This window comes from Aulonocara sp. 'chitande type north' Nkhata Bay, linkage group LG10, assembly GCF_057382095.1.
Source record: "Aulonocara sp. 'chitande type north' Nkhata Bay isolate Kocher_YH1m ecotype deep benthic linkage group LG10, A_spYH_male_GT1.1, whole genome shotgun sequence".
Taxonomy (NCBI): domain Eukaryota; kingdom Metazoa; phylum Chordata; class Actinopteri; order Cichliformes; family Cichlidae; genus Aulonocara; species Aulonocara sp. 'chitande type north' Nkhata Bay.
The window spans coordinates 19,935,989-19,960,896 of NC_141353.1; the positions used below are offsets into that span (position 1 = coordinate 19,935,989).

The 24,908-nt window shown below is 39.5% G+C and overlaps 1 protein-coding gene across 3 annotated transcripts; it reads right to left on the bottom strand.

Moving 5' to 3' along the window:
* Window positions 1-28: 28 nt before the first annotated feature.
* uspl1 (ubiquitin specific peptidase like 1) lies at window positions 29-23,287 on the bottom strand. Of its 3 annotated transcripts, none has more exons than XM_086308945.1 (10): window positions 23,127-23,287; window positions 22,066-22,137; window positions 21,529-21,688; window positions 20,795-20,917; window positions 19,855-20,710; window positions 19,350-19,460; window positions 6,719-6,848; window positions 4,703-4,828; window positions 3,216-3,376; window positions 29-2,097 (listed from the first exon to the last, which is right to left on the bottom strand). In XM_086308945.1, exons 3-10 carry the CDS (start codon window positions 21,655-21,657, stop codon window positions 335-337), a joined length of 3,399 nt encoding a protein of 1,132 aa, XP_086165071.1. In that variant the 5' UTR covers window positions 21,658-21,688; window positions 22,066-22,137; window positions 23,127-23,287; the 3' UTR covers window positions 29-334. The 3 variants fall into 3 exon arrangements, with proteins under 3 accessions (XP_086165071.1, XP_086165070.1, XP_086165072.1); XM_086308944.1 differs by having other exon boundaries at window positions 22,066-22,140; XM_086308946.1 differs by lacking the exon at window positions 22,066-22,137.
* Window positions 23,288-24,908: the final 1,621 nt, after the last annotated feature.

Below are 24,908 nucleotides of genomic sequence, written 5' to 3' on the forward strand. Positions count from 1 at the left end.
TCATAATAACTGACATTTTGACAAGTACAAGAATCATATAAAGAATTTATTATTTACACTAAAAGACAGTTATAACTAAGTAATACATCAACACAAACAGAAACAAAATTTAATTGGCTTCAAATGACCAGTTCCTTAGTTCAAAGTGCCAAAAATGCAAAAAAGCAACAACCCCCCCAAATTTCATCTGTTATTTAACATGACACACCTACAAACCTTCATTAACAGAAACATAAATAGACATTGAGGAGTTCTCCCTTCTTTAATCTGAACTAAAAAAAAAAAGACAAGGTATAGCTGTTAAACAACTCCAGATAATGGTAAACATCACAGCTTAAATGAAAAGTTCAAGTGCGCTGAGTGCTTCGGTTTCCATGTCGGTCGGGGTATGACTCGCAGCCTGAGAGAGGAACTCGTCAAGGAAGTTTTCGTCGTGTTGCCCGTTCGTTCCGCCATTCATCTCTGATGGTCTCCCAGCAGCTTCGACCACACGCTCTGCTCCGTCAGGCCCATTGGCGAACATCTCGAAGAAGCCCGTGCTGTCTGGCGAAAGGTTGCTGGCTGTTGTTGCCGGCGAAAGCAAGTCCGACAGGAAGTCGTCACTGGTGGCTCCATCGTAGGTGCTTGAGGTGACGGTGCTGGGAGAGTCCAAGTCAGTGCTGTCCGGTCGAAGCTGTAGTCCCTCATGTTTATCCAACATCTTATTGATTCTAGCAAGCTGCTTCTTCCTTGATTTGAGTTGCTTAAGCAGTTTGTATCTGAGGGCTTCTGTGCTGCCGAGGCCTACAGGAACCTCTGAGGAATGGCTGCCATGTCTCTTTAGAGAGGCTTTAAGGAGTGCCTTTGCTCCAGGTGTAATCAGGGACGTACTAGACATCACTGTAGGGGTGGTTAGGTGGTTAGAAGTGACTGGTTGTGACTGCACAGTAGGTGATAGGAGGGGTCTCTGGTTGTTTAAGCTCTTAGCACGAAATGCCCCGTACATGTCTGCAGCTTTCACTGGCAGATCTTCGCTGTCCTCTGTCCGGAGTTGTGGTTTTGGGTAGAGCGCCATTGGAAGATGCGGTCTCTTCACAGGGTTGGGGGTAGAGTGAAAAGGAGGAGGAGGAGGGGGCTTTAATTGTGTGTCTGATGCAGGGGCAAACTTAGCAGTGGACTTCTGAACTTGGTTTAGTGGATGTTTGCTAAGCAGGAAGGACCAGCGAGAATTCTGATCTAGTAGTGATGCTGATGTGGGATCGCTCTCATTGGCAGAGAGGGGTGGGTTATCAGTAGAAGACATGAGGGAACCCTGTTGTGTAATTTCAGTAGATGGACTCTTATCCTCAGTATCAGGGACCACAGGCTGTTCACAGTTTACTCCACAGGGCTCTGAAGATGTCGATGATGAAGTATGCAAAGCTACTTTTGATGAAGCTACCTTTTTACCTTTTGCTCTGCTGACGGTTTTCCCCCTGCTGATTCCTTTCCCTCGTCCTCTCCTGGCACCGGGCACAAATGTCGGATCGCTGGACGAGCTGTCCCCTGAGTCGGGATCACTTGAGGTGGAGGGAAGGTCAACACTGGGACAGTGATGCAGTTTATTACCTTCGGCAGCAGAAGAGCTGTCAAGAATTTCATTCTTACCAGCGGTGTTCAGATCTAGAGTTTTGTGGTTGTTGTTTAAAGACTGCATTTCTACATCGGGTTTTACTTCAACCAGTGTGAGCGTAATGATTTCACTGTGGGTTAGGCCCTCAAAGGTGTCGAGCAAAGTGGTGGCACCTATGGAAGTATCAAAGCCTGCCGTGACTGTTGTGTCCATGCTACTGCTGGTGTCTTCAGTGAGAGCGCAGATGATGTCGGTGTCGTTATGAGGAATAAGAAGAGACTGATCTGGACTGTGAACCAACACCCCATCCGCTACCGAACCTTCATTTAAACTGTTGTTTCTCTCATTGTCAGAGAGTGCAGATGTGGAGGAGGAAGAACAGATGTGAAGCTCTTTGTCGTCTTCCACCTCCCAGAAGACGATATGCATCTCATTAGCAGGGACCTGAAGCTTTTGGTGGGTCTTACAGTCAGGGTATTTTAAATCATCATATTCCAGCCACGAGCCTGCAAATTTAAAAAAAAAAAAAAAAAAAAAAAAAAAAGCACAACAAATGGTTACAGCAAAATGCTGCAGGTTCAACTTGGTCGTCTATGTCAAGGGTTTGTTTTATTTGACCAATGAATAAGAAAAACTGAAATAACATAAAACAAAATAAATAATGCAGAATTACGGTCTCTTCCAAGAGCAACTCTGCGCAACACAGTCTGCCATATGTCTAATCTATTCAAAGCATACTGCAGACTAGTTAATTATCTAACTTGTGAAAGAAATGGCTACACATCACAATAACGTTACATTTGCAAAATCGGCAAGCTAGATACAAAATAAAATCTAATTATTCAATAAATCTAATTATTAAATGACAGTGAAATAGACAGCAAATAGGGTTCTTCTCTTGCATGAACTGTCCAGCAGAATGTGCTGTTGGCAAACTACGGCAGAGTCAAATCAGACTCAACCATTAAGTGTTTCAACCACAAAGAAAAGCACTTAAATGTAACTTCCAGTTTAATAAAAACCAAAAAACCTAATTTGACCTCATTTATTTGTGTAAAAATACTGCACTAACAAATTCAAAATATCTACTTAATCAAATTCAACTTGTATAAGGAAAAATGCATTACAAAGATGACATATGACAAATGTTTAAAGTGAGAATTGCTTTAGTTTTGAAATGCTTATTTATGATTTTATAAAAAAAATAAAGTATGCATCAAAGAGCTGGGACAGGGGCAACAAAAGGCTGAAAAAGTTGCGTAACAATAAAGAAACCATTTATCCCACAGAAACTGTTTCAGACACAAAGAGAGATGATGTTGAGCACTCTTAGAAGAAGACTACAAGTCTGTACACAGCATCTACTGAACATCTAAAATCAAGCGAGAATGGAAAAACAACTTTATTTTTGATCTACAGCAACGTGCTGTCGTTAAAAGGAGAGCTGATGCAACAAGTGGTAAACATGCCCCGTCCTACCGTTTTTGAAATGCTTCTGATTCATTTGAAATTGGCATATTTTTAAATAAATAAATATTTCTCAGTTTCAACATTCGATTCTCTCTCATTTGCACAACATTAAATAATTCTGTCGTCTGTTCACATTTCACACACAAATACGTACCATCAGCGCTGCAAGTCCAGGTGACAAAGTGCTTCAGGTGACTCTTGTACTGTATGACAGTGGTGACGGAGTAGTTTCTGCCCTTGAAGTTGAAGGTGTACGTACTGACATCGTTGTTAGGGAGCCCCTCCACAAAGTGCAGTGCAAACACTGGAGGCAGACTATAAAACACAAAGCAAGGCAAAAAAAGCAAAAAGTGGTGATAGGTATAAAAAAGTGAAAATCCAGACAGACTTTAACAATGCATTTGTTTTGTGTTTTTAAAAGAATCTTATTTATTTTAACCACTCCGTGCATTAGTTTTGCAAAGAAAAACATACCCTGCAATAACCCAAGTCTGAGCTGCACTCTCTTTATTACTCTCACAGTATATTCATAAGGACACCACTGCTACAGATGACCCACTTCAATTTTTTTTGTCAAATTGTATTTCCATTTATATTTAAGCAGAAAAAAAAATCTGCATAACATATACACTCACTGGACAATTAACTGCTCGTTAAAGGAAATATCCAATCAGCCAATCACATGGCAAAAAGTCACTGCATTTAAGACCATGATATCAGGTGGTGCAGATGCTGGTACGAACTGAGCATCTGTTGAAGTTCAAAGTAAGCATCAGAATGAGGAAGAAAGCAGACTTAAGTGACATTCAACTGGCATGACTGTCAGCGTCAGACAGGTTGGTCTGTTTTTCAAAACCTGCTCATTTACTCTCTATGTTTCAGAGAGAATGGTCTGAAAGAGAGAAAATATCCAGCGAGCAGCAGTTTTCTGGGTTAAAATGTCTTTTTGACGGCAGGGGTCACAGAGGACTAGCCAGACTGCTTTAAGCTTATAGGAGGGCAACTGTAGCTCAAATAACTACTTGTTAGAAACAAGGTATGAAGAAAAACAACTCTGAATGAAGAGCAGTTTGAACCTTGATGCCTAAGACTTCACTGGCTCATGCTCCTGTCAGCCAAGCAAAACAAACGGGTCCTACAATTCACACGAGCTTAACAAAATTGAGTAACAGATGATTGGATAGACTGATGAGTTTTAATATCTTCAGTAAAATTCAGACTGAAGGGTCAGAATTTGGTGTAAAAAACATGGCAGCACAGATCTACAATCTGTGGTGTGTCAACAGTTCAGACTGATGATGGGGTAATGGTGTGGGGAATTTATGCTAGCGAGGTAGTTAATAAGGTGTCCAGTGAGTTTATTGGTAAAAGCGATGATTAGATTTATTGATCTTTTACTTCTATTAATGTGTTCATTAAGTAGTTATTAACCCCTTCCATAACTGAATACAGTAATTTCCACCAACCTCTGTGGTTTGAAGACAGTGGACTAAAACAATTCAACAAGATGCTAATTTATGTTCATAAACCCAAAGTCCAAAAATAAAACCCAACAAAAAAACCCCAAAAACAAACAAACAAAACAAACAAAAAAACAAAACAAAAACCAACCCACAACACTTTGATTCTTTTGATTCCTACCTTTCCCACACCATAGTCCTCATCTCATTCTTCTTACAACACACATTGCAGGGGCCTAAGTGTGCTGCTTTTAGTGGGTGCCAATCAGGTACAATATTTGTTAAAGTAGGAAGAGTCTTCATATCCCTGAAAAATTACAGCATAAAATGTATTTAGGATTCAGACACAAAACAATTACAGTGATGATGAGAAGTGCAACTAACTAGTTAAAAAAACAAAACAAAAAAAAACATGCCACTACCACGTTTTTTGTAATGTATTGCTGGCATCGCATTTATTTGACATGCTGATTTTCATCAGCTAAGCTTTCAACTCTTATGTATCTGATAATAGAGCAGGGCGATATGGCCAAAAATATTTATCACGATATATATTTGAAAATTTGCGATAACGATATAACCGACGATATAATTGATGTGAGACAAAATACAACTCCACAACATTACTAGCGCAAAAAGACAACCTTCCATTTATTTTCACGTAAACAAGAAGCTGGTTTTTATGTACATTAAAGCTTTATAAAAATGTAACAGTGCAAATGCAAATTCCTTGCTGAAAGTTTAACCAAAAGGCATTTCCAGTAGAAATGGGCTGACATATCCTGAGCATAACCATGTATAATATCCACTGATGTTAAAAAGAGGTGCTTTGCAACATTAAACTGCAGTGTGCAGTACGCATTTTTCGGACCATAAGGTGCACGGGATTATAAGGCACATTAAGCGAAACAAAGCAGTCAGATAAATCAAACTTTATTAAACTCATTCTTCTTGCTTCCTCCACTTCTGTACCATTGATTCATTAATGTTGAATTCTCTGGTAGCTGCTCTATTCCCATGTTGTTGCAGTATATTAATGACTAACCTCGTATTGTGGATGGATTATCTCAGTTGTTCTCCTGACTGAAGTTTGGTCCGTTTACAGCATCCTGCCATGCGATTGCATTTGTCTCTAACCATGAAGAACCTTCACGTTAACTTTTATAAGTGGAAAAGTGTTAGTGTTCGTCCTCCAGCTTCACTGTTTATGTTATGCTAACATAGCTGTGTCGCTAGCGATCACGTAGCACATCATTATATACCAGCTAGCCAAACTTCAGTAACCCTACAAACGTCACTGCTGTTTAGTTTCCTGTCTTCATTTATGTTGGAAGTGATAGCAGAGCTGTACGTTTGAATTTTTTCAGAAATCTCTTAGTCAGAACATGCAATATCATGCTTAGGTAACTAGCGAAACTAGCGAGCTAACTTCCGCTAGCTTCCTGCTAACTTCTAACTCCGTTAAATGTAATACATTTTGTTTTCATGGATGCCTGGAAGTTAAACTTCATAGTTACACCTGGTAAAGCAGCAATGCTGATCGTTTTATTAAAGATGAAAGAATTTAGACAGTTTTTAACTCTTAGTGATGCTGCAGTGTTGTTTGACCTGAAGCATACGGAGTTTAGGACCCAGATTACTCCCAGATTTAAGAGCATCTTAGAACGGCCGCTTGCATGTTCTGCAAAAAAATGTGCTTTGTTGTGTATCTGACGGACAAACACCAAACCAGTTCCACATCACGGAAGTTGCACCATTTTTACAAACCAATTCTGGTTCATCTGTTTCACTCAACAATCGGCCATGTGCGTATGAAAACAAAGGCACTGCGCATGCGCGTTTTACTCATATTCTATCGCGATATTTCATTTTCCTATCGTTGCCTAACATTATACCGGTATTACCGTGAACGGTATAATATGGCCCAGCCCTATCTGATAACATTTCTGGCAGAAATGCAGCTGAGGAATTTGTACAAATTTGCCTTCAATTACTTAATATTTCATATTTTCCCTTTGCCCTCTTGAGAGACGCCCAAAGCAGAGTTGGGCCTCTTCCAATTCGTATAATAAACAATGCATCTGCTCCCAGCAGTATAGTTATTCTGTGCTGTAGTTACACAAAGATCAAGTTTTATGGAATAAAGTGTAATGCAGTATTTTGTACACCTCAGCTGGTTAAAAATAAATGAACCTACCTTTTTCTCACAGGTGTTTTACATTTGCTGCACTTCATCTCCCAGTAAAAGGTTGCCTGGAAGAGACACTCTACCCAAGAATCCATCACAAGCAGCAGCGGCATAGCAAATACCGGAGTTTCCCTCTGACCTGAAAAGTAAAAACATGTCAGAGTTCGAACACTGTTACACGCTCAGATGCACGCTCCTATTCCAGGTGATTTTTAAAAACATAATCTTTGGATGGGGATTAAGATAAACTTTAGATATCACAACAGGATAGCCATCGCCTGCTTGGCTTTCATCTTCATTATTCCCATCCATCCCTTTGCACTTACATCATGCATTTTCCAGATTTTATACATTGTAATAATTTGGCTCCAACAAGCTGAGCAAAATCCAAGGTTTGCCTGCCCGGACCTGTGTCTTTCTGATACCATCAGGTGATAATGACTGTTTTGAAGGGTTTAAGATTAAGTCTACACAAAAGAGTGACTGGTACTCAATACAGCATTGTGGTATGTGGTATTTTCTTGTGAAACGCCAAATATATAAAAGGATTTTACACATAACAAAGTAAAAATAAAAACAATTTTAAGGCAAGTATTTTATTTTTTGAAGTTCTCAGATGGGGCGTTTCACATAGTGTGTAAACTACTGTACGTGTTTACATTTTACAGAAAGAACTTGCCAGAACAGGACCAACTGCTTCTTAAAATACTTCTTTTGTCACTGATCTGCTGGAAAAAACTGTAGCACTAGGCTATGTTGAAAATTAATATTCAAGAACAGAGGGTTTGAGGGGCCCCACGAGCCTTATGCGGTCGAGTTTGCATTCGCTCAGACATCTCTTTCTTGCTCACAGTAGCGTGGCGAGATTTGCATATCGTTTCTGACCTAACACTGGTTTACTATAACTGCTGGTGGATTCAGAAATGCAGTCCAGAAAACAGACTTTTTTATTAATACTTTAAAATAAACAAGTTAAGATTATATCAGTTGTCAACGCTAGGAATCTTGTTTTTTGTGGTCCAACTAAATTTTCTGAATTAGGGGAGTATGTGGGAAGAAATTACTCAGCAAATGTACAGGAAAAGCTATGGCAAATATGGCTAGCAAAAGAAACCCAAAAAGCCAAGGAAAAAGTGTTTATCAACTGCTCCCCCTCCCTTTTTTCTAAAAATCTCTAAAGATCTTTTTCCCCCAAAGATCTTTAGAGATTTTTCCCCGTTTTTTTTCTTTAAACATATATATTTGGGCAATTCTATCATCTCCTAATGCAAACGTTTAGTCTTTGTCAGCTAAAATGTGCTGCAACAAGCTAAATCCTGAACAAACAAGAACCAGACATGCAGAACTGGGCAGCAAGACCTGTCTGGTATATGACCTATTATAACTTGAATGGCTGAAGACTAAAGGCTGAGTCACACTGAGGACTTTACTTGTTGCAGCAAAGAGACTGAAAAATGCTTTAATGATCAGCATTTTCTTAAATAATAATGTAAAGGCAACATTTCCTGGACACGTTGGTAGTTGGAGCCCTTCTCCATTACCTAATGCATGCTTTGAGCTCAATGTATATATTTAAAACTACACTTAAATAAAACACCCCAGGTCATAAAATACATGTATTTATAAACAAACATGCAGCTTTTCTTCTGCCACACTTCATGTTCAGTGTCATGTCTGTCAGCAAGATCATGAAACCTTGTGGAGAGGAGGAGAAACCCCCCCCCCCAAAAAAAACCCCCAACCATGGCAGCTGATGTTTATATGCTATAAATGGGTAATTTTAGCCCGTTGCTAGGCAAAATAACAACATCATTTTATCTGATATAGATAAGAACCTTCAGGGACCCAAGATCCAGCTGTGCTTCAAGTTTGGCTGGAAACTTGAAGCAAATTATTATGGAAATAATTTGGCGCTGAGAACTCACATTTAATGCAATAATTCTAAACTAATAACTATTACAACAACAATAAAAGCATATTGCAAAATCTGACAATAAATAAACACATTCCAATAATACTGTATTGTGGGTGAAGTACTGTAATAATAACATATGGTAGGATATCCAGTGATTCCCACCTCTAGTAAAAAGACCTTTCAGATGCTACAAGTTGTTTTGAACGGCCGATGTAAGGGTATTGCTTCAGAGTATCTAAACAAGACACTAATGAGCTGTAACTTAGGTCTGAGGCGAGCGACAGGACATGTAATTCTGATTTAAGAGGCAATGTTGGGGAGTAACGGAATACATGTACCGCCGTTACGTATTTAAAATACAAAATATGAGTAACTGTATTCCGTTACAGTTACCGTTTAAAAAGGTGGTATTCAGAATACAGTTACTTTGTTGAAATAAATGGATTACACTGCGGTACTTTCCCGTTTCATTTTGTCGCGGGTCAGGACTGTTTGGGTTTTGTTTGACAGCTACGTTCTGTTGTTCCAGGCGGCAGCGTTACGGTTGCCATGGTTACAGGGCGACACTCTCTCTCTCTCTCTGCGACTGTGTGTTTCCTGGGTGAGAGAGCGCCTTTTCGTTGTTGTTGTTGTGCTAAGCTAACAGGCAGAATGCTACAAGCATAGCTCTAAAGAATGTAGCATCATGGGCAGTGTAGTCCGTGCTGCTGGGAGAATGGACTGCCATACACGTTATGGGTCTGTGAGCGCGAGGAGGGAGAAAAAGGGGAGTGGAAAGGTACGAGTTGTCATCGAGGAAAAACGGGAGCTGGAAGCATGTAAATATAATAATAACCACTGCAGCCAAGAAGAGTGCCTGACGAGCCCATATGTAAGTAAGCTATTAAGACTGGACTGTACACCGTGTTCGTGTTTTCCTCCAAAAACAATAAGTTCTGTTGGAGCAGCCTTTCAACGCCTCTCTCTGTCTCTCGCAAGAAAAGTTGACCCACACAACAAAGTAAAACTATTTTTCGGCTACGAGCCGACAGGGACCCCGCCGTATTAGTCAGAGGTCCCTTTACTACAGTTCGGAGTCGCGGACCTTTCAGTAACAGTAATAAATCACACAGCAGTAGTACATTCACGTTGTTGTAAAAAGCATGATAATATATTAAGTAATCCAAAGTATTCAGAATACGTTACTGTCATTGAGTAACGTAACGGAATACGTTACAGAATACATTTTGGGGCATGTATTCTGTATTGGAATACATTTTAAAAGTAACCTTCCCAACACTGTTAAGAGGTTTACTTTATATTATTAAAATAGTGTCACACGGTATAAAAACTACACCCACCGATACCTAATGAAGCTCCCTGTCTGACTCCACTGTACGCTGTCACTCATTATTATAAAGACAGCAACATTAACAATCAAATGCACATGCACTTATCTTTATACATTACGCTTTTCTTATGCAAAAATTAGAAACTAACTTTGCAGTCTGTGAAAAATTTAAACTAAATCTTCTTAAGACTGTGGCTCTTACAGGCCCTCTTCCCAAATGGTGATATGAACCTTCTAAGTTTACCCAAAATACACTCTTATCTGTTCTCAAAAAACAAACAAACACACAAACACACACACACACACACACACACACACACACACACACACACACACACACACAGGATACCACTGACTGTTTCGTTTACTCTACATAACAGACATTAAATTGGGCCAGTGAAGCAATGATACGTTTACCTTGATATTTGTGCTCAAAATTGATCACAAATTGTGCTGAACAAAATATTTTGGCTGTAGATTGTGACGCTTGGACTGGGCGTAAAATAGATTACGTTTTAATTATAGATTGCGTTTCAATGCGTTTATCAGCCCAGGAACAATGTAAATTATAAATGCTAAATATCAAGCAACACCTGTGCATTTAAAAATTCTGCAAATAGCACAGTTTTCATATTATGAAGGCAAAGTTTTGCATGCATTCACTGAAAACAATGCAGATTTTTATGGAATGACCTTCTCACCAGGCTGCTCAATTATGACAAAAACTATTACAATGACTATTTTGGTCAATATTAAGAGCACAAGTCTGACATCAGAGACAAGACACATTTACTGAACTTTTTCTTGGTTGAACTGAACAAAATATAACACACAGTGGCAGAGGGTGGTCTTATTAAGGAAAGAGAAAAATCTGTCATCTCTTCCACTTATCCAATTCAGGGGCAGGAAGCACATCCCAGCTGCCATAAGGTGTGAGACAGGGTACATACTGGACAGGTTGCCAGTCTGTCGAAGGATTAACAGACATTCATACTCACTTTCACACCTATGGTAGGGCTGCTCAATTAATCGAATTTTAATCACGATTACGATCTGGGCTTTCAACGATCATTAAAAATGACGGAGCCGATTATTAGCCCCTCCTTCATTTATCCGCGACACCTTAAAGGCCGGTCCGTGAAAATATTGACGGGCATAAACCGGTCCGTGGCGCAAAAAGGGTTGGAGACCGCTGATTAAGAGGACCCGAGGGAAGCTCGGAAAGCTAAGCAGAAGTTATTTGGAGAGGAGAGTGACTGCTGTTGGTTGAAAAGAGAGGTTAAAAAAACTTCAGTGGTGTTGCACACTATTTTATATTATTTTCTTTAAAGTCATTGTTAACCCTTTAAAGCCGGTCAGAGCAGCACGCTCCGTTTTGTGTAACTATTTTTAAATCCCTGTAGAACCGGAACCGTGTAAGCTAGCGCAATAATTTGTTTTGCATATGAAACCGGAGGAGTTGTACTTACATCTGATGCCATCAGCTTGTCCTCGGTCACGGTTTCCTTTCACATAAAGCTTTGCAAAAATTGCATAAAAAGGCTTGCAGGAACAAAAACATAATATTCCAGAAACACGCTTTGCCGATCTGATCAGCTGTTCGTTACACTTCCCACAGTGAAACAGACGTCAGCGCGAACTATCACATGTCCGCCATTTCCTGCCCGAAACCGGAAGTGACGTCATTTTCGCGGAAATTGTAGTTTTTTTTACTTGTAGGCCTTAAAAACCTATACTGGTCATGTTTGACTTTTCTGAATAGTTGCTGGGATGCTTAGAACTCAAATTGCACTGCTGGAAATAGTTTATTTTGATGCACCTGCTGTTTTCTTTGCAAATTTGCATCATAGGATTGTTTTTTCGTTTTTCCTGCAGTATATAAAAATTGGTGTATCTCCAAAATAAAACTATGAAGACACTCAAAATAAATTTCCTGTTGTTGTAAACTATTTTTTGCAACTTTTTTGTATTTAAAGTTTTGAAGGATAAGCCTCTTAAATTTCTCCAAGTAGAAATATATGTAAAAAAAACAAAAATGATTTTGAATTTTTTTTGTAGTTTATTGCACTTTTTTGCAATTAATGTAGTTACTATGGACTTAATGCATACATATTATTAAAATATGGGCTATAACAGTTGCATAGCAAATTGAAATGCTCCCACAAATGGCACTACAACATGTAAAAATTTAATATAAGCTCTGGCGGACTTGGTTCTATAGTAGGTCTTAAAGGGTTAAATAAATATCGTCAAATAATCGAGATCTCAATTTCAGTGAAAATAATCGTGATTATCATTTTTGCCATAATCGAGCAGCCCTAACCTATGGTGTAATTTAGAATCGCCAATTAACCTAATCCAACTAAATGCATATCATTGGACTGTGGGAGAAAGCCGGAGAGAAGCCACACGGAAACAGGGAGAACTCTGCACAGAAATGCTTGGCCAGTTGGTAGATTCAGTCCCAGGACCTTCTTGTTGTAAGGCAACAGCACTAACCAGGAAAATCTGGCATTGTTAATGAATGTTGGATTTCATAACACCAGACAAAAAGAAGCAGTGAAAGTGAAACAAATACAATAATTGCTTTATCTCTATTATCTTGTTTACATAATCTCTGAATGTCAAACTCATAAATGAAAATAAAATCTGGTTAATTGCCCCACCCTACTTCCTGTATTGTTTGGGCAAACGCAACCCCTCCAGCACTAGTTGCCTTATAATTAAGGCTTTGAGTGGTTTTAGTGTGACTGAGCTGATAATCCGGTTGTTCAGTGATGACGCGACGAATCCTACTTCCGGGCCTAAAGTAGTCTGCGTTTAATATGGCTTTTGTGTTGTTAACATGTTTAATGTTATGTATTTTCTTCTATTTGATCTCAAAAAGCTCCTAAAACAGTCAGTGATCACTGTTGACCTCCCTCGGCTTTTATTACCACTAATCATTTATTTAAGCTCAGTTTTTAAAACCTTAGGATGTAACTACAGCCCAGCCCATGCAGCAGTATATGAATGACTAACCTCGTATTGTGGATGGATTATCTCAGTTGTTCTCCTGGCTGAAGTTTGGTCCTTTTACAGCATCCTGCCATGCGATTACATTTGTTCCTGACCACCGAGAACACTCACGTTAACTTTTATCGAGTGGAAAAAAAGTTAGCTTGTTTATATTATGCTAACATAGCTGTGTCGCTAGCGGTCACGTAGCACATCATTATATACCAGCTAGCCAAACTTCAGTAACCCTACAAACGTCACTGCTGTTTTCTGTCTTCATTTATGTTGGAAGTGATAACAGAGGTTTTTCCGGTGACGTCATCCCAACGCATGGCAGCCTAACGAGTAGCGCTCTCTCATATATGATTTGTTCACCCCGCGAAGTGTCAAAATTATTACCAATTTTTGATAGATAGTAAAGTTACAAGCGGGGTGAACATGGGGAAAAGAGACAAACAGAAAAGCTCAGCAGAAGAACGTGTAAACGAAGGGCCTATGGCAGCGGCATCGCCATCTCGACATGAAGTCAATACTAGGGCCAATATGGATGAAGGCTCGGGCTTGACCATGATACTGGAAAAATTACGGGACTTTCGAAGAGAGTTCCAAGAATTTAAATCCGACTTGGTCAGAGCCAATAACAGGATAACCGAAGCAGAAACCCGCATTGCAAAGCTGGAAGACCGGGTCCAAAACGCGGAACAGGTGATGCTAAAGATGTTAAAAATTATCAACGAGCAAGAAAACAAAATTGTGGATCAGGAAAGCCGGGCCCGGCGAAAGAATCTGAGGCTGTATAATGTCCCTGAAGGAGTGGAGGGGTCTTCGATGACAGTTTTTGTGGAAAAAGTATTGACGGAATGCCTCGACCTCCCCCAGGGCACAGAGCTTGGTATTGAGAGATCACACCGGGCCCCGGGAGCAGTGAGGAACCGAGAGGGAACCCCACGTTCGATATTGATTTGTTTTGCACGTTACAACACCAAGGAAGAAGTTTTGCGTAAAGCGTGGGCCAAGAGGACTGTTCTGTTGAACGGTCAGAAAATATATTTCGATCAGGATTATGCACCAGCTATTCTGCGAAAACGTAAAGGCTACGCTGAAGCTAAAAGAGCTCTGAAACAACAGAACATAAGGTTCCAGACTCCTTATCCTGCTAAATTAAGGGTCTTCTATCAAGAGGGAACCATGCTTTATGCGACGGCGGAGGAAGCAACCGCGGACATGGGGATTTCAGATTGACAAAGTTGCCCAGAAGCAGACTTTAACGGAACAGCTGTCAAATTTGACGTGGGCGAAGATTGGAAAGTCGCAGCGGTGTGACTCGGAGGGACATAGAGAAAGTCCCAATAGTGAGCAGCTTCAGCTATCTAGAAGGTGCTCTCCCTCTACGACAGGAGACTAATGGAGATATACTGTGCGGCCGCAATGGGTGAGATAACAAATACTTTTCCCTTATTAGATGATTAAGATTGCAGAGAGACTGTGGAGAAATGCACCTTAAAGGAGCTAGCAGGGGCCCTTGCCCTCCAGTCAGGGGAGGTTTCCCCCTGTCTATGGGATATACGTGCCAGGGTCTGTTAGGACTGACCCCAACCTTGGAATCACATATTATTTTTGTTTTTTTGTCTTGTTTTGTTTTTTCTTTGTCCGATTCTGGACGATTGTGGTTGTTTATTATTTGGGTTGTTAAAGGGAGTTTACCAGTTGATAAATTAATTAAGTCTGGATATTTTATTTCGGATAAATGACTACTAGAGGAATTAAGGTTATATCTTTTAATGTGAATGGGCTCACGAATCCCATTAAACGAAGTCGAATCTTGAATAAAATGAAGAAAGATCGAGCGCAGATAGTATATTTACAAGAGACACACTTGAATAATAATGAACATGAAAAACTCAGGAGGATGGGTTTTACAAATATGTTCTCCTCAGCGTATGAATCAGGCCGCAGACGGGGCGTGGTAATCTTGATTTCCAGGGCACTGAACTTTGAAAAGTCATTTGAACTTAAAGATAAGGATGGGAGATTTATACTGGTACGGGGAACAGTTGATGGTAATCAGGTTACTCTAATGAATGTGTACGCCCCACCAGGAAGTGACCTAAGCTTTTTTAAGTACATTGTTAACATAATGGTGACAGAAACTCAGGGCCCTTTAATTTGCGGCGGTGATCTGAATATACGCCTACAACCGGACCTAGATAGCTCTAAAAGAAAGAAGCCGGGATCGAGTACATTATACAAAAGAATCTCAGCACTGTTCGATGAGGTGGGTTTAATTGATGTATGGAGAAATCGCTTTCCTATAAGGAGGGATTACTCTCATTTTTCAGCCCCACACTCACTTTACACGAGGATAGATTATTTTTTAATGTTTGGAAGAGATAGGGATAAAATCTTAACATGCGAGATGGGCTTGATAGATATAAGTGATCACGCACCGCTGTACCTAACGATTGATATGAATGTACACCCAAAAGTTTCAATTTGGAGATTGAATTCATCCCTGCTTAAAGATGTAGAATTTAGGAAAGTAATAAAGGCAGAGCTCAAAGATTACCTTGAAATTAATGATAATGGGGAGGTTTTACCCCCGATACTATGGGACGCATTAAAAGCTGTTATGAGGGGGAAGATTATAGCATTTGCCTCCTTCCAAAAAAAAGCAAGAGAGAAAAAAATGGAAGATTTACAAGCGATTCAAAAACAATTAGAAAGTGAGCACAAACATAAGCCTTCAGCGGGCACCTTGCAGAAACTAACAATGATTAGAAATGAAATAAATACGCAGAGTATACAGACGATAAAGAGAAAATTGTTATATTTGAAACAGAAACATTATGATGGAGGATCGCAATCAATGAAAATTTTAGCATGGAAACTTAAGAAGAAGATAGCGGAGAATACTGTAACTAAAATCAAACACCCAGAGACGGGGAATATAATGACTCATCCTTGCAAGATACAGAACGCCTTTGAATCATTTTATAAAACATTATATGCGGGAGTCCCAGGGGGGGCTGAACACGAAATGGACAACTTCCTGAACTCTTTATGCCTACCAAGCTTTAACGAGGAACAAAATAAAACGATGATAGCGGAGGTGACGGAAGCTGAACTTGTGAATGCCATCAATAGGCTGAAATCAAATAAGTCACCAGGCTCCGATGGTTACACCGCGGAGTGGTATCGGGAATTCAAACAGGACTTGATCCCTACACTACTTACTACTTTTAACTGGGTGTTAAAAACAGCGCAAATTCCACCGAGTTGGAAGGAGGCAATTATTTCGGCTATTCCGAAAGAAGGGAAAGACAAAATGGAGTGTGGCTCATATAGACCTATTTCTGTCCTTAACATAGATTATAGATTGTTTACTTCGATAATGGCCAGGAGAATGGAAGAATTTTTACCTGACTTAATTAGCAATGATCAAACGGGGTTTATAAGACGACGACAGACCCAGGATAATATACGTAGAACTCTTCATGTAATACATCAGATACAGACATCTAAGAGTACAGCCATGCTTATGAGTATTGATGCAGAAAAAGCCTTTGATTCTGTAAATTGGGACTTTCTATATAAAGTCCTGGATAAATTCGGCTTACATAAGGGAATTGTTGATACGGTGAGGGCACTATACACTAACCCCACCGCAAGAATTAAAGTTAATGGTTCTCTCTCAAATAGCTTCGTTCTGCAGAGAGGAAATAAACAAGGCTGTGCTTGGTCCCCGCTCCTGTTTGCATTGTACTTAGAACCCTTGGCACAATCAATTAGACAAAATAAAGACATTAAGGGGTTCACTATTGCAGGACAGGAACACAAGCTCGCTTGTTATGCGGATGACATATTGATCTATTTAGATCAGCCCACTAACTCCTTGCCTTCGTTGATGAATCTGTGTCAAAAATTTGGGAAACTCTCTGGATATAAAATTAATATGTCTAAAACTCAAATTCTCAGCTATAACTACAACCCCCCAGCTCACATGGTTGTTCAATATCCAATGAATTGGCAAGCACAATCATTGAAATATCTAGGAGTTGTTATTCCCAAGGATTTAACTAAACTATTTGAGGAGAATTTTGGTTCTCTACAAAGGAGAATAGTGGGTGATATTAGGCGATGGAACATGATCCCCTTTCTTTCTTTACACTCACGAGTTGAATCTATTAAAATGAACATCTTGCCAAGAATATTATATTTATTCCAAACACTACCAATATCCATTGATCCAAGTCGTTTCAATGAATGGGATAAAATAATATCGCGGTTTATATGGGGGGGGAAGCGGCCGAGGGTTTGTTTTAAAACTTTACAATTACATAAGAAGGTGGGAGGATGGGGGTTGCCATCACTAAAAAATTATTATCGGGCTGCTCAGTTGAAAACGGTGGTTAATTGGTGTGATACAAGCTACCAAGCACACTGGAAGACTATAGAGGAGAATATATTTTCCTCCCCAATACAAGCTGTCCTGATGGACTCGAATATTCGAAAATATATTGACAAGATTCATAACCCCTGGGTGTCGTGCACACTTAATATATGGAGAAAAGTCGTGAAAGAATTCAAACTTGAACAGGATTTGGCTTTATTCAAATGGTATGCATATGATTCTGACTTTACCCCGAATAAATTGGACTCACGTTTTAAAAGCTGGCCTGCTAAAGGGTTATCTACATATGATAGTTTGATAAAGGATGGGAACCTTATTAGTTTTGACATGCTGAAACAGAGACACAATCTAGAAAAACAGGATTTTTTTCGATACTTGCAAATAAGACACTATATAAAGACAACAATCGGTCAGATGTCAAATACTAACGTGGAATTGGTAACTTTATTTAGACAGGCGTACAGTGGGGATGTTGACACAAGACTCATTTTTTTTTGGTACAATTTTTTTATGAATAAGCTTCCACACTCAACTGATTATGTGAAGATGTTATGGGAAAAGGAGGGAGGGATGTGTATTTCTAGGGAAGAATGGACTCAGATGTGGGAATGGCAATGGAGGAGTACTTCCTCCAAAAGCTGGAGGGAGTTCGGATGGAAAACTCTGATAAGGTTCTTTATCACTCCATGTCAAAAGGCTCACTATGATGGGAATCCTCCCGTGTGCTGGCGAAACTGTGGATTCCAAGGAGCCCATCACACCCATATTATGTGGGACTGTCCTGTGCTACGGACTTACTGGAAAGACATTCATGGTATATTACAAGGCATTTTTAACTGTACATTCCCTCAGGATATGAAGACAATTTTTTTTGGCTGTATACCGCAGAACTGGTCCAAAAGTGACATATGTCTGTTAAGAGCTTTATTGGTTGCAAGTAAGAAATGTATAACAAAGAAATGGTCCTCGCAAGACATACCGACTTTGTCATTATGGTGGGAAATTACGTTAGAGATATATAGGATGGAGGAAGTAACAGCTCATGTTAATGACAGGATGGCCTGGTTCCATCTGTGCTGGGATAAGTGGGTCCAATACGTTAATACCTATAAACCGAATTTTCTTTTTAAAGCTTGAAACCACCAATTTAGTTAATTGTTTACTCCCGACAGAGCTTTCTCCTTTTATTTTATATATATATATTTTTTTTTTTTTTCCTTTTTTTTTTTTTTTTTCTCTTTCTCTTTCTTTCTATCTGTCTTTCTTCTCATTTTGTTTCGTTTTTCTCTTGTAAACTGTGTTAATTAATGCCTGTAATCATCTTTATGAGGTAATATTGTAGAAATAAAGAATATAAAAAAAAAAAAAAAAAAAGGAAGTGATAACAGAGCTGTACGTTTTAATTTGTTTCCAAAACCCCGCAGTCAGGACATGCTATGTTGTATTTAGATAGAAGCTAGCGAGCTAACTCCCTGCTAACTTCTAACTCCGTTAAATGTCATAAATTCCGTTTTCATGGATGCCTGGATGTTAAACTCAATTGTTACACCTGGTAGAGCAGAACGCTGATCATTTTATTAAAGATGAAAGACTTTAGACAGTTTTTCAACTCTCAGTAATGCCATAGTGATCGTTTGATATATGGACCTGCAGCGGAGTTTAGACCCAGACACGGCTAGTGACGTCAGACTGAACAACCGGATGTGTGTGGATTAAACCAGTAGCAGTAATACACAGAAACAGGACAACATTCTTTAGAGACAGAAATTCCTCATGGGGATCTCAGCACAGCTACACCTTTATTTTCAATGTTCTCATTGAACATAGACATGCTGATAAATGCTTCAACAGGAGAACACCACTCTGCTTACGCTTTTAAATAGCATTCCCTGAAAAACTTGTCTCTTAAAGACATGACTTAAGACTGCCTGAAAACACTTACCAACCTGTCATGAACCTTCATTAAGTGTAAAACTCTTGAGCTTACCGAGTTTGCAGTGCAGTTTGGGTTGCAGTAGTCTGAAGACTGACATTCTTAGACTCTGAAGGTCTGCAGTGGCCTTTTGCAGCACATGACTTGGAACCCGCACAATGCCATCTAGTCAGAAAAAATTTTCCACATGAGCAAAACAAATACAACAAATGCTGGGTTTCCACAAGTCTATTCATGGAGGGCTATGGGGCTAAAGTCACAGCCACTTTCTGTTAAGAACTTTGTTTTCCTTAGACAACAGCTATAACTACTAATGCATCTTATTAGCCTGCTGTTCACTGTAACAATCAACAGATGAAAACATCTGTGTATGTTTCTGTTCTGTGTCCTGCGTACTGTTTGTTTGTATATATGTGTCTTTTTGGCTGCTGTTACAACCAAATTTCCCCTTGTGGGACAATTAAAGGATTATTCTATTCTATTCTATTCTAAAACAGACATTAACGAATAAAAGTTAGACATTACACTCGTGCATAGATTGAAATTCACTTCAACTTACCACTGCCAGTCTGTTGGTGGACTTGAATGGCCGCACATATGTCTTCATATCCTTTTAGGAGCTGCCACAGAGATGACTGCTGAGGTTCGTCTTTAGGTTTACACCTTTGCAAACTCTTACAGTTGAACAGAGCAGCAAGCAGCGAGTCCAGCCAACACAGGTTGTCACTGTTCCTCCAGAGAAGCTGATCTGGAATAGGTACAAGATCTTCTGACTCCTTTAATGTATTCTCTGTATTCTTACAGATTTCAGTCCGTGATATTTCTGTACACATTGTCAGCTCACTTTGAGGACTCTGTGAAATATCGATTTCATTTAAATGAATGTCCTGTTCAAAGCCGTTTTGGATTCCAGGAAGACTCCTCTCGTGGTTTAACTCAATCCCTGATATACCATGGGCACTGCAATGTGAACTGAGCACAGCCTCATTTTCATCAGTAGTCAAAGAAAGTTGCAGGGAGCTTTCAGCTGAGAGTATAGAGGGGGCAAGACCATCTGCATAAGCAGCACAGTCTGGATCATTTTCTTTCACAGATTCCCTATTTGTCACTTCTGCAACTCGATAATCCCTGTGGTATCCATTCAGCTTTTCCTCATCTGTCGTGGGTTCTGCATATTGGTCATTTCTGACAGCATTTCCAGCACCATCCTCTGCTGAGCTAACAGGTGTGGCAGTTACACCTTGTGGCTCGAGACCGCCAAGTTCATTTGATCGAAGATGTTTGAATGAAGGTTTAATCAACTCTTCCTTTTCCTGTGTGGAGGCATTTTTTCTTTTGTTCCCAACAACTGGCTCCACGGCATCCAAGCTAGCCAAAACATCCTCCAAGGAGCGGCTGACCAGTGGGAAGAGGCACTGTGAGAGAATGGATACAAAGAGGTTACCGAAGATGACGGCAAAACAAATATATCAAACTGTGACTTGAGTGGTTGGACTTACCTGTGGGTTTGTGCAGACAGTGATCGAATCCTGGAGGCTGATTCGGTACGAGCGTAGAGCATAGCTCAGCCCCTTCGATGTACACCAAGGGCAATAGTCCAGTGAAGCAGCTCTTCCCTGCACCTGGGGAACAACATGGTGTATGTTAAAGCCCCAGACGTCTACCAAGTTTACCAAGTTCACAGGTGAACTGAAGACAACAGCTTAAAAGAAAACACAAATCTAGAAAAAGATCTAACTGATGAGATTCATTAACATTTTAGATTTTAGACTGCATATATTTTCAACTGATTACTTTTTTTTTTTTTAATCAACCATTTCTTTTATCTGTCAGCAGCCTTACTTTTATATATTTACACATTATGTACACATGAATCGAAACTTGAAATACTTGATTTACCTTACAAGACCGATCAAGATTTATGTTTTAAATGCTTGTAGTGAGGAGCAGTTCAAGTGAGGCAGGACAGGGGGAGTCAAGTACTTGAAAGCAGATGCATATTTGTAATAAAATCATAAGTAGTACACAGTTTCCCATGTTACAGTATGACAGATTTGACAATTGCAAGCCTGTCAAGACAAGTAACGTACCAACTTTCGCCTTTTACAACCAAAGATTTCCGTTTTTGTTTGTTTTTTGAATTTGCTTTGGTACTGTCCAGTCACAGTCCAGTTTCAAATACAATTCAGCTTTGCGCAAGTGACAATGAGAGGAGAACAAGAGCTCTACTGACTTTTCCCAAATACCCCGCCAGTGGTGAGGCCAAAGCCTCCAAACCAGTGTCTTCACCAGTTATTGGCAAACAGCTGCTGCGGCTATTCGGGTCCATGGCTGTCCGGTGCCATCCACAATATATAACCATGTCACCACAAACTCTCTCACCTCCGAGCACACTAAGGAAGAAAAAGAAAACAGGTATGTTATGAAGTTATCAAGGTACAAGTTGCTTTGAAAGTAGTTTTGTTCCTTTTAATAAATTTGGTTGTGTTGCAAAAAAGAAAAAGAAAAAAAAAGATCACTTTATATCTCATAGGCTTGAAACAGTGATGGTAATGCATAACATTAGAGGTACATTAATCTGTTTTTAATCAGGAATTTGCGCCTCATCAGTACAATACTATGCTATTTATTTTTTCTTATGCAGGGAAATAGCGCACTCATAAAAAATATAGTTCAACTATTTTACGTTATTTCAACCATATTTAAACATTTAGCTGAAACGAAATGATTTGACAAAAGAAAAACATCAACTATTGCCATCTGTATTTACCAGTAGGAAGACGGCAGTCAACAAGGATGATATTAGCAGATAACGATGTTCAGGCAAGATACTGCAGCATCCCTACTAAAGGAATAAATGTACACAATAAATACATTAAAACACCCCCAAAAAAGAAAAATCTTGCAAATGCTCAAAGGTGACCTCTTTAATCTTTTCACTGGCGTAATGTTTATGCTTAATCTTTGTCAATCTACAGCCAGCCTGAAGGCAGAACAATAGACTCTTGAGCACGGGTGATGATCACTGAGTGGAATTTAAATTGATTCAGAACTTATCTTTCAAACAGATAAGAAAGCTGCCCTTCTTTCCTATAAGTTCTTACAGATGGTTTGGATACATTTTTAAATATATAAGTCACATTTAATTGACCAAAACAACAGTGTATAGAGATTGATCTTCTCTGAAATTTATAAAAGAACCCTCACAAGGTTCTAACTACAATAAAGGACTCTACTTTTCTAGGATGGTCCCGGCATGACTGCAGCATGCTTGTGTTTACCCCTAAAGTCAATCTATTAGTTTCCAAATTAGTTAAATTCATTTATTATGAGCGTCTCATTCATCTTTCTAGAACATTCACAGGGTACAGTATATAAAGTATACACTTTAATTGGCAAGGCTTTAACCATATTGCCCACATGTTTTCTCCGCATTTTTCTCCAAAGGTATTTAGATCAATAATAGTACACGACACAAACCAGGAACCAATTAGTTTCCCAGCAAAACTAGCTTTGATAGCTATTTAACACTAACATAAGCAAGCAAAAAAAAACAAAAAAAAAAGAAACCTCACTTAAAACACACTTTTGTAATAAAATGCTTAGTTACCATTACCCTGTTAATGCTGTAAGGATATAGTGATTTTATTTGGGAAATTAAAAAAATACGTTAAAATCAGTCTGTTAACCAGTCTGCATGCCCTGACTGAACTATCAGACAGCTTGAGCCTGGAAGGTAGCATGCTAAACGCTTAGCCTAAGGCCGGGCAACCGTTTAACTCGCGGCTAAAAATTATTCTTAGTAAAAATAAATAAATAAATCATACGTACCCAAACAAATGTTAAATTATATTTCCTGTTACACTGAAGTCGGTGCACATTAAGCTATAGTTTTTAAGTCCCGCCGGTGTAATGGGTCCATGTGCAGCTTTCTATCGATTCGTGTCACAAACGTTTTCCCAACCGCGGGTTTGTGCAGCGGCCTTTGTCTTCCCCCCCTCTATCACTGATGGTTCCGCTGGCCGCCACTCGGCTGTTCAAGTGAACTGCAATAACGTGGGCTGAAGTTATATTGACACAATACTATCACCAACACTGTGCGACTAAGGATACTAATAATATTTTATTTATGTATATTATTTTTGTAGGATGAGATAGGGTATGTCTGTTGCACAGTTTGTTTATTTATTTATTTACTGTTATTACTGTTCATTGTAATTATTATTATTATCACAGTAATCAATACAATGATAACAGTGATATCTTCTCTTTCTTTTCTATTATTATGTTACTATTATTTATACATTTGTTTTCAATTGTTACCCCCCCAAATACTGAAATACTTACTGAGCGAGTAACCAGGCCTCAGTAGACACACCGAGAGCCCCGTTTGCTCACCTCCAAAAAAAGTTGCCTAGCTATCATCAAGGAAGGGAAGAATGTGTGCTGTTGTTTTAGTTGCTCTTAAACAGCAGTTTTGTTATTTTTATTATTTTATTCTGTCATTCCCCTTCACTCTGTCATCCAGGGAAGGATGTGGTTTTTACTAATTGGACACACCTGAGAGGAAAGGAAAGGTAATTTACAGAGTGCTCAATGACACATAAAAGGGTTGTAGCCGGTGTTCACAAGGGACACGGACAGGGAATGCGAGAAGAATGCGAGCAACACAGACAGAGGAAGAGACATGATCGGAGGGGAGATGATCAGAAAGAGAGAGACGATGAGAGGAAGACAATCAGCGACTGGAGAGGAGCAGATGACCAGCGGCTGGGGAGGAAAGGATGACCAGCGACTGGGGACGAGACAGTGGCAGTCGGACGGCAATAACGATAAGAGCCAGCTTGTGTACTGCGAGAGAACAGGAGCAGTGAGACAGCGGTACCGATTCCAGTTTAAGGAAGCGGCGGGCGGAGTTGAGAGCTCTGCCCACCCGGGTAAGTCTTTGACTTATCCTTTTTATAAAGTAAACTGTCAAAGGAATAGTGACTGCCGCTCCCTCCCTTCCTTCAGTGCACCGGGACGTGGAATGCGGGGAGGAAGGCGAGGACTCTGCTGGGTTTCCCTCTTTGACTACTACGCTGGATTTCTTAGTTTTCTGTGACTTTTAGGCCGTGGTGGATCCCACTGGACTTTTAATGTTGTGTGTTATTGATTTTTATTGTGTCTTCCCTTGGCCAAGGTTGTTTTAATTCATTTTACCTTTTTAACTATTTAAATATAATAAATTATATTTTTAATTCTACAGTTTTTGTATCGTGTGCTTTTCCCTCGGCGGCTCCACTGCTCTGCCCGCTTTGAGGAAGGTTTCCTTCCTTTTAAAAAACACAAACCATCTTGGAAACATAATCAGCCTTTCCGCCCCGTGTTACAACTCTATCTGAACACACACACAAAGTGAGTTTTTCTTGTCTGAATTAACCATAACCAACAGAACTGAATATTTTAGGCAGATATTTTAACGAACGTGTTAAAAAATCTGCTGATTTGAAAAAAACAGTCTTTATTTACCCCTCTTTTTTCACATAGCATATTTTGTAAATGAACGATAAGGGCGACTATTTCTCTGGTGATTTGTTTTTTTGCCAGCCCACTGTATGCTTAATTTTGCTG

What these genes read in the sequence shown, in the direction of transcription:
- uspl1 (XM_086308946.1), bottom strand. Translation starts at nt 21,657, where the DNA reads ATGGTTATATATTGTGGATGGCACCGGACAGCCATGGACCCGAATAGC. An exon ending in CAAACTGCACTGCAAACTCG is followed by an intron (nt 6,849 to 19,349) that starts GTAAGCTCAAGA and finishes TTTACTTTTCAG; the next exon opens with GTCAGAGGGAAACTCCGGTA. An exon ending in AAAACACCTGTGAGAAAAAG is followed by an intron (nt 4,829 to 6,718) that starts GTAGGTTCATTT and finishes GTAATTTTTCAG; the next exon opens with GGATATGAAGACTCTTCCTA.